The sequence below is a fragment of the Benincasa hispida genome, chromosome 1 (assembly GCF_027475165.1).
Source record: "Benincasa hispida cultivar pf3 chromosome 1, pf3_genome.v1.1, whole genome shotgun sequence".
Lineage (NCBI taxonomy): Eukaryota > Viridiplantae > Streptophyta > Magnoliopsida > Cucurbitales > Cucurbitaceae > Benincasa > Benincasa hispida.
In genome coordinates this window covers 87,267,304-87,277,292 of record NC_143478.1, presented here as the reverse complement: position 1 = coordinate 87,277,292, position 9,989 = coordinate 87,267,304, and the positions used below count along the sequence as shown (strand labels likewise).

The following is a 9,989-nucleotide window of genomic DNA, read 5'->3' as shown; positions in this document are numbered from 1 at the left end:
TTTGGGCCCACACCTTATGCTTAAGGGAACACCATTCATGTTTATGATTGTGCCCTCCGGGGTCACTACTTATGAAAGTGTGCCTTCGAGTTCGCCCCTTATGCTTATGCCTATGCCTATGCCTACGTCTACGATGCCATTATGCACTTGTATCCCGATGGGAAGACTAACAGATCATTGTGTGGGCCTAGTAGCAGGTCGCTTATTGAATATACTTATATATTCATCCTTTTCCTTTCATGTTTTTTAGGTTAAGGTAGAAATAGACTGGCGAATGAGAAGAGAGATCCGTGACCTGGGCATTTGGATGAGTTATTGCTTTCGTAGTTAGGTTTCATTTACTAGTGTCTAGTTTAGGAGTTAGACGTTTTAAAAATCTATGAATATTCCTTAATTTCATTTATTGATTTATTTAATTGTTATTTATTTTAAAGTTGGATCAGGGGTACCTCGAATAATATTTTCAAAATTTCTTTTTTATTATTTGAGCTTTGTTTAATGAAATAAAAATTTTATCTCTTTCATTTAATTACTTTTTGAGAAATATGTTGCCAAGCTTATGCAAGCATAGAGTAACGTCCTAGAAACATAATAGAAATTTGGGTCGTTACATTATGCATCCATAATCTCATTTTTGCCCTGTCATATAGGTGTAGGTCAAGAATTAATGGTCACACCAGCATTTTATTTATTTTATTAACGACGAAAATATTTTTGAATCGATTTTGAAAGTTTAAGAATATTTTTTGAACTTTTCAAAGTTTAGGGTCACAATACCCAAGGGTGAAGTATTTTTTTTATAATTTAACCTTGATTATTACAGTTTCAACGTCACTTTCAAGTTCATCTCTATCTTCCATTGATGGTGAGTCCTCGAACACGAAATGACGTGGTTTCGCTCGTGAATTCTGTTACGTGGGGAAATCTCCGATCACTGCCACTGCCGTGAGTTATCTGGCGCTGTCTTCCGGTTCCGACAATCTCTGCAATCGCTCATCATCATCTTTATCTTCAATGGATGCTCAATTGGTCGGCGAAACGGACGGCAGAGATTTTCCTTCGGACCTCCCTTACTTGTCCGGCTTCAACAACCATTTCTCGTCGGAGGCGATTCCCGGTGCTCTTCCTCAATCCCAAAATAGTCCTCTCATATGTCCCTTCGGCCTCTATGCCGAGCAGATCTCTGGCACTTCCTTTACATCGCCTCGCAAATCCAACTTGTGCAGGTGCTCTATCATATTCTCGCCTAATCAACGTGACTTTTTTGCTTTTGTCGTCTTTTTTGTTTACGTATCTCGGTTTTCGTCGCGCAGTTGGCTGTATCGGATTAAGCCGTCGGTCACGCATGAACCGTTTAGGCAACGTTTGCCTAAAAACGAGAAGTTGATCAGTGAATTTAATGCATCAAATTGTTCATCGACTCCGACTCAGCTAAGGTGGAGACCGGCGGATGTCCCTGATTCACCGGTGGATTTCGTTGATGGACTGTACACTGTCTGCGGAGCTGGCAGTTCGTTTCTCCGCCATGGGTTTGCTATTCACATGTAAGTATGTAATCGGTATTCCTTCTACGATTTCACTACTTGTAGCGCGGTACTCCTTTTCCAACAATCATTGAAAATCACACGGGAAGATGTTATTTGTTGGATTTATTGGTTGGTATTTTGTCAGCGCAGATGATTTGATCACTCAAGTTTGACTCTGATTATTTTCTCCATGGGGTTTGTTCCTTAATAACACTAACGAAACAATACAAATTTCAAGCACTGTGTATTTGAATGTTGATACCTTTTTTCACCATTAGTTTGAGAAGAAAGCAAATAAAGATGCCTTTTACACGTGTCATTGGTTGAATGTTAGGACTGAAATAAAATTGACAATTTCCATAGGTACACAGCCAATAAGTCGATGGAGAACTGTGCGTTCTGTAATGCTGATGGCGACTTCTTGATAGTTCCTCAGAGTGGAAGTGAGTTATTTTTGCAGGTTACTTTCATTGAAAATTATGAGCATAGTGGTCTTCAAGCTGATCTTTTTTATTTGTAAAATGTAGTTCATTTTAGATTTGTGTGCTGTAAAGCTGATTCCATTTAGTGAAAGAGATGTAAAGCCGATTCCATATTTATGTTTCCAACTTTTGGCCACATAATCCTGAAACTTTCTTTGCATCGTCATTGAGTTTCAAGTCTCTACTGTGTAATGAAATCTGAATGAAATTATGTCCTTGTCTTATAAGTTGTAAGGTATCAGGATTAGACTCTTATTGAGTATTCTTATTCTGCAGGGCTGTGGATTATTACAGAGTGTGGTAGACTGGAAGTTTGTCCAGGTGAAATAGTGGTTTTACCTCAAGGTTTTCGCTTTGTTGTTTATCTGCCTGATGGTCCATCACGTGGCTACGTAGCTGAGATTTTTGGTAGTCATTTTCAGCTTCCTGACCTTGGACTGATAGGTACCTATCCCCTTTTTCTAATCTTCTTAAACAGCAAGCAATTAAGGTTCATGCCATATTCTTTTCCTTTTCCTATCCCCCCGAATGTTGAGAACTGGTTTTCTGAGTTTTACATTTTCGCCTAATGTAAGTATTGATGGTTAATTTTATTGACAATGACATGTAGGTGCTAATGGTCTTGCTGCACCAAGGGATTTCCTTGCACCTGTAGCCTGGTTTGAGAAGAGTTCTAGTCCTGGTTACACAATTGTTCAAAAATTTGGTGGGGAATTGTTTACTGCAATACAAGACTTTTCTCCCTTTAATGTAGTTTCCTGGCATGGAAATTATGTTCCCTATAAGGTGGGTATTGCTTTTTCTGTGGCAGTGAGGCTCAAATTTATTTTCTTCTTGTGAAATTAAGCGTCTGCCTGTTTTTTCTCACAGGTTGTTTGCTGTTCGATCATAATATAGACTAATGTTACTTATCTTTGCAAGTGAGTGCTAACTCTACCTCAATATAACTGAAAGTTAATCCTTCTCCTTGCAGTACGATCTCAGTAAGTTCTGCCCTTACAATACTGTGTTGTTTGATCACAGTGATCCGTCAATAAATACAGGTACATCTATATAATGCATCGATTTATTTCTCTTTCAATATACTGCTTTTAAATCCCTGTCCTTTCCTTGAATTAAAGTGTTTTATGTGACGGTCTGAATTATCATACTACTTCCTTATTGCAGTATTAACGGCGCCAACTGATAAACCTGGAGTAGCATTACTCGACTTTGTCATTTTCCCTCCCAGATGGCTTGTTGCTGAACACACATTCCGTCCTCCATATTACCATCGTAACTGCATGAGTGAATTTATGGGTCTCATATATGGAGGCTACGAGGTAACTTATATCATATTGTTTTAGACTATGAGGCTGGACTTAAATGTTTATAGGAAAGACAGAGAAGCGGCTCTTTTTAATTACCCTACTTGCAAATTTTTATTGTATTGTAATTTGAATGAGTCTAACTTATTAATCGACCCAATTCAGACAATATATATTATCCATCAATCTCAGATCAGATTCGAGTTCCAAATAAAGCATAATAAATAATTTGAAACCCGCAAGCTTAAAAGAATATGTAAACTAAAATAAGCTTATAAAGCAATAAGGACGATAATAAATTAAGCTTAAGGGAAGAGAAATGGCACACAGTTTATATTGGTTCATCTAGTGTGGATGTGTCTAGTTCTCTACTATTGATGTAGGTTCTACTTAAAAAATTAATTAGGAGAAGAACCCAAGAGTTTGTAATGTTCAAAAATGATTTCTCTCACTTTTCTCTCAAGGAAAAGGCTCAAGAATCATTCTTATAATAACTTCTTGAACTCTTCAATGGAGAAAAATGCTCACACAAAAAGTCAAGAAAAACACCTAAAAAGAACAGCAAGGTTCTTCTGCGTAAAAAACACACCCACGGCAGAGACAGCAATGCTACTGTTTTCGGCAACCACCCACAAAAGAGAACCCTCGGAGCAGTTTTTTTTCAGTTATTGAAGTAATGGGTCTTGCCATCTTTTGGCTCCAAAATTTTCTTAGTGCTTATATGATCTTAAAATCCTCTCTTGGTATGGTTAGAGTCCCTTTTTTTAGCTGGACTCCCTTTTGTGGGCTGGTTTTTTTTTTGGATGTCTATATTTTTTTCATTTTTATCTTGGAGTTGTTTTTATTTGTATATATTTAGAAAAACCTCTCTTTGCCTGTTACCTTAATGAGAATGTTGTTTTTAGGCAGAAAATTGGGTCTGACTTCCCTTTTACTGCGATGACTACCTGAAATGATTCTGATTATACATTTCAAGGGGTATAGTCTTATTCCAGTGAAGTTTTTTTTCCTTGATCTTCAAAATTTCCGATCCATCTTTCAGGCAAAAGCTGATGGGTTTCTCCCCGGAGGGGCCAGCCTTCATAATTGCATGACTCCCCATGGTCCTGATACTAAAACGTATGAGGTACTCATTGCTTCTTGTGAGTTCCATTGTTCATTTAATTTTCACTATATTCAAACTTTCTACCAAATAAATAAGATCGGGCTATATCAAGATTTGTTGTTATTATGATTATTGTTATCGTTTAGCATATTTTCTACATAGAAATTGGAATAAGTTCAAGAAAAATAGAATGATAAGAGGAAAATTCTTCCTAATAGGTCCTGTGAATGACAATCCCATCTCATGCTTCAAACTGTGTGTGGTTCTAGTTTAATCAATCCTTGAACATCTCCTTTTATATTTGGATTAAGTTGAACAATCTCGTAAGCATTCTATTGATATTCTTCAGGCTACTATTGCTCGAGGGACCGATGTTGGACCATACAAAATCACTGGCACAATGGCATTTATGTTTGAATCAAGTTTGATCGCTCGCGTATGTTCTTGGGCTCTCGAGTCCCCATTCATGGATCATGACTATTACCAATGCTGGATAGGACTGAAATCTCATTTCAAAATTGAAGCAACTGGAGATACAGATCCACAGAAGGTAAGAACTGAGTCTGAAAACGGAAGACAAATTGGATAAATATTATATTGGATGGACATCCTGAATTGCATGAAAAAAGGTTCCATATTAAGTGTACATATAATGATAAAATGATGTATAAATTACCACAGGAAGGAGTGTGCTTTATGATATAACTTGATTAGTCTGGTAATGCCTCAGGGCTTGTTAATCTTTCTATAGGAATATAATCTATAACTTGTGTTAGTTGTCAACGAGGATATAAAACATGTATCTTTATCAAGAGGTGAAATATTTGAAACTTACGCTCTAGTATAGTTCCAAATAAGTTTTTGAGGTCTATTCTAGGATGTACTTTGAATAATAAGATTCTACTAACCATGTACATGTATTTCTTTGTGCATGTTTTGGCCAAATGGTTAATGAATCTATAATAGTCATAAGGCCTTTTTGTGTAACAAAACAAGAAACTTGATTTTTTTTTCTCATGCATTTTTACGTTTTTGAAAAATGAAAAACAAAAAACAAGAATACTATCAATTGCTTTTGCTTCTCAAAAATTGAAAACTAAAAACTTGATTGTTATCAAACGACCAAAATGTCTAGTTTTATTTGATAGTACAATTATCATAATTTTTATGATGGAAATTCAATCGACGTAAAAAAAGAGAAAAAAAAAGTGAAAACAAGGGATGTTCTTTTTTCAGTCAAGATCCACTCCTAATGAGGGAAGATATTTTTTGAGAAATCGTTAGAAATAACACATTTAGGTTTTCATCTTGTAACAAAATTAGCACTTTTTTTGAAAACTCATAAGTACAATTTTTCTTGGTTCATCACAAGTGAGGTTGACACCTGGGATTTAGTTTAAAAACAACTTTTCTACGATTGTTTTGGGCCTTCTCGATATATCTTGCCTAACACATCAAAAGTTACTAATTTTTTATGTAATCTAATTAAATCTTATACCGCATCTTATATATTTTCAATTTTTCTCCAAATTCGATTATATTTACTATTATATCAAATTATTATGTTATTTTTCAATTTTTTAGTATAATTTATATTTTCATAATTATATGAATTTTCAAAATTCCAAATGAGTTTTTCAATTATCAAAATAGATTTTCCAAATTGATTCAACATTTTTAAATTTTTGGAAAAATTAAATTTTATGAAAAATGGGGTAAGATTTGGGATATATATAGAATCTTGGTATTTTGGTATTAATTCTATTCAAGATTCCACCGAGGAAGCTCAAATATATGAATTCCAATGTTGATTATGCTTGAGATTTTATCGATAAAGCTCAAATATATAGAATCTTGATGTTATTTTGTCTGGGATTAATATCGAGTTGCACATAATATTAGTGTATAATTTGGCGAGATGTACCACTAAAGTCTTAAACAACCAATAAGTTGGAAGAAGTTGATTTTTTAAATAAAATCTCATGGTCATTCTCACACGAGATAGATCAAGAAAAACTATTCTTACAAATTTTCAAAAAGGATGCTAGTTTTGTAAGACAAAAACTTAAATGTGCTATTTCAGACAATTTTCGACATTTTTCAACTTTAAATAAATATTATTTTATTTTTATCAAGTAATTCAAGAGTTTTCTCTTTTAGATTTTTCATTGAAAATTAATTATGTAAATTGATTTTTTTTTTAAAATATAAAAAGGTATTTTTTTAGGGTTAGTTGCATAAATGGAATTCAAGTCCAAAATAATAGAATATGTACTATAAAGATAAAATAATTGCATATATAGAACAAAAAATGGTAAAAAACCAAAAAACCCACGCCCAACCAACATTTTGCATGTTGCTTCTTGATTTTCTCAAATTGAAAGTTATCACTGATAGCTGCTATCAGCGATAAGTTTCAATTTGAGACGTGTGCTATCAGTGGCTATCACCGATAGCTGCTACCAGTGGCTATCACTGATAGCTATTCTCAGTGATAGCTTTCAACTTGAGAAGTGTGCTATTAGTTGTTATCGCCGATAGCTGCAATCAGTGATACTGCTATTAGTGGTAACTTTCAATTAAAAAAATATGCCATCAGTTGCTATGACTAATAGTTGCTATCAGTGGTGTTATCGGTGAATATCACTGATAGCTATTATTATCAGTGATAGCAATTGATAGCTACTATCAGTGATAGCTTTCAATTCGAGAAATGTGCTATCAGTTGCTATCATTGATAGCTATTATTAGTGATGTTGCTATTAGTTATAGTTTTCAATTTGAGAAATGGGCTATCAGTTGCTATAACTAATATGTTCTTATCAATGATAGCCAAATAGTGAATACTGCTGTTATATTATTATCAATGGTAATGTTTCGATGCTTTTTGTTGTTTGAATTTGATATTATGTTATACTTGTTTGTAAATAATCAAGGTCTTTCGATTAATTCGTTGATACATGTAGTGTATTTGTACGTTGTTATTGATGCATATAGGAATAGAATGATATCCTTCTACATTGATAGTCCTAAAGGATATCATTGATAGCTACTGTCAATGATATTTTTCTATTGCTATCAATGTAAAGGATATCACTGATAGTATTTATGTATTATGTAATGTAATATTTGAGATGAAATGACTTGTTGAGATTGTTTGATGGTGCATAAAAGTTTTCATTGATAGCATGATATCATAATATCACTGATAACATGCAATCTGTGATACTATTGATAGGTTTCATACTCTTAAAGTCCGATAAGAAAAAAAAATTATTAGTCTGTTTGATAACATTATCATTCCTCATTTTTTAAGAAATAAATTTGTTTAATAACTATTATCGTTTCTTATTTCAAACTTTTAATAAATGTTTCTAAAAATGGTGCAAACTTGAGAACTAAAAAAATAATTTCTTTCAAATCCATTTTCAATTGCTATTTATATTTAATATTTCGTTATAATAATCAAACTTGATGATTGATTTATTGGTGTTAAGTCATTTATGACTTCGACATTTTCAAGTATTGGGTTTGAAACTCGGTCTCGTAATTCTTTTTTTAATGGTTTTAGAGGGAAATGAGAAGATGAGAAAGAGAGGGAAATGTTTGGAGAGATGAGGAGATGGAGGAGATGAAAGCAAAACTGGAGAAAGAAAAGAAAAGAAAAGAAAATAATTAAAAAAAATCGAAGAAAGAAAAAAAAAAATCAGAGAAAGAAAAGAAAATTAAAAAAAAAAATCGGAGAAAGAAAATAACATAAAAAAGGAAGGAAAGAAAATAAAAAAAAAAAAAAAGGGAAGAAGAAGGCATGCAACAAGACAAATCACCAGTAGACCACCACAATGATCTTCTCTACTATCCCCTAACTTGGATTGAGGGGTGGAATCTCTGATTGAGGTCAACTAGGTGAAGGGAGAAGAGGGTTTGATAGAGAGTGGAGAATTTTAGAAAATTTAGTTGCATCCATGTCACACCCCCTCCCGAATTTACCTCTTAACCCAAAAGGAGGTGTGAGGACAACAGATACCACTCTTTCATGACATCTATTGCCCAACTCTACTAGCTCGTATTTAACAAATAAACTTGCAGTGGAATTTTAAGAAAACAACTGGAAATGTAACTCATTTTGGAAACCAGTTTATACACTTTTAAATAAACTTTTACAATAGTAGTCTCATCCTAACTACAAACTTAATCTAGCAACAATCTAACTCGTGGCAGACCTCAACTTCTCGCAGTAACTTGGACTCCTCTGCTATCTGCAAGGAAGACATGAGAGTAAAACGTGAGCCTTTAAGCTCAGTGAGTGGTAACAGTTTTACAAGTCTCTTTCAACTCATAAACATATAAACAAATCACAACATGAGGTTATTACGTAAACCTCCATCTTGAATGAGTCTGTTCTCGACCCTACCTACACACACAGTAGATAGTCAAAACAATTATTCATTATCACTGTTTATTTTCCTATGTGCACATAGATCCCTCTCTTATGGGCTCAGAAGCTAGGCCCATCAGCCCTCTGACTATCCCATGCAAGGTTCCTCCCACAGGCTCAGGAACTAGGTCTCTCGGTCCCCTGACCATTGATAACTTGTAGAAATACAAGTTATTTATAATGTTTTATTTAAATATTGCGGCAAAAAGAAATAAAAGTTGCGTCGATAATATAGAAATTGGCTAAGAAATGCGAGAATTATAAATTATAGTCGATACACCCACTAACACCATTGTGATGGTAGAATAGAATGTTTTAATTTCTGTTTTTTAGGAAATCAGTCACCGCATGCGTTCATGGCTCAAAGATAAAAGAAACAACGCATTTACGTCACATTGTGCCTATCATTTAGGAATGAAGAAATGATCAACGCAATGATGGCGCATGCGATAAATCAATCAAGAGCTTAGCGATCAACACAATTTCAACTGCATGCGGTAATAAAAAATAACACCGCATGCGGCGATCGATCGAAGATGTAAAGAGCAACGCATTTGCAGAGGATTCTGACAAATGTAAAGCTTTCAGTTGTGCATTTTTGACGGGTTGATTGCGTAACAGAAGGAATATTCACTCCGCCATTTCAGGAACTACCATAACCATACAGTGGGGACCACAAAGTCAAAGAGCCAAGCTTCACCTATAAATAGCTTCTGCAAATTCACTGAGAGATATACTTGAATACATAGAGACGTGTATATACTGATCTGAGAGAGAGACTGGTATGAAGCGATTTTCAGAGTAGATCCAGGATAATCAAGAGACAAGGACGAGAGGTGAGTCTGCGGGCAAAGAATCCTTCCAATCCCCGTCGTTGAAGCTCTGTACGAAGGTCACTTCTACCAAAAGAGAAAACCTGAGAGGGAAACTCTCTCCTCTCCATTTCTTCCACCTGTTGGCAAGCATAGTCTCCGTTCAGATCTGTGTCAAGACGTTGACACTTCTTCTATATTTGTCTCTAAATCTCTATTTCATCACTTGTATTCATCTTCTTTACTCTATTATTCACACCATGTATCAGACACTTAATCTTAATATTAATTGTTATGATCATTACCATTATCATCTCTC

At 34.5% G+C, this 9,989-nt stretch overlaps 1 protein-coding gene across 2 annotated transcripts; it reads left to right on the top strand.

Annotated features, from left to right (window-relative positions):
- Positions 1-799: 799 nt before the first annotated feature.
- On the top strand, positions 800-5,261 carry HGO (homogentisate 1,2-dioxygenase). Of its 2 annotated transcripts, none has more exons than XM_039022206.2 (9): positions 800-1,226; positions 1,314-1,544; positions 1,890-1,969; positions 2,285-2,452; positions 2,619-2,794; positions 2,982-3,051; positions 3,176-3,330; positions 4,358-4,434; positions 4,770-5,261. In XM_039022206.2, the coding sequence occupies exons 1-9, from the start codon at positions 1,015-1,017 to the stop codon at positions 4,846-4,848; spliced, it is 1,248 nt and encodes a 415-aa protein (XP_038878134.1). In that variant the 5' UTR covers positions 800-1,014; the 3' UTR covers positions 4,849-5,261. The 2 variants fall into 2 exon arrangements, with proteins under 2 accessions (XP_038878134.1, XP_038878133.1); XM_039022205.2 differs by having other exon boundaries at positions 4,358-4,441.
- Positions 5,262-9,989: the final 4,728 nt, after the last annotated feature.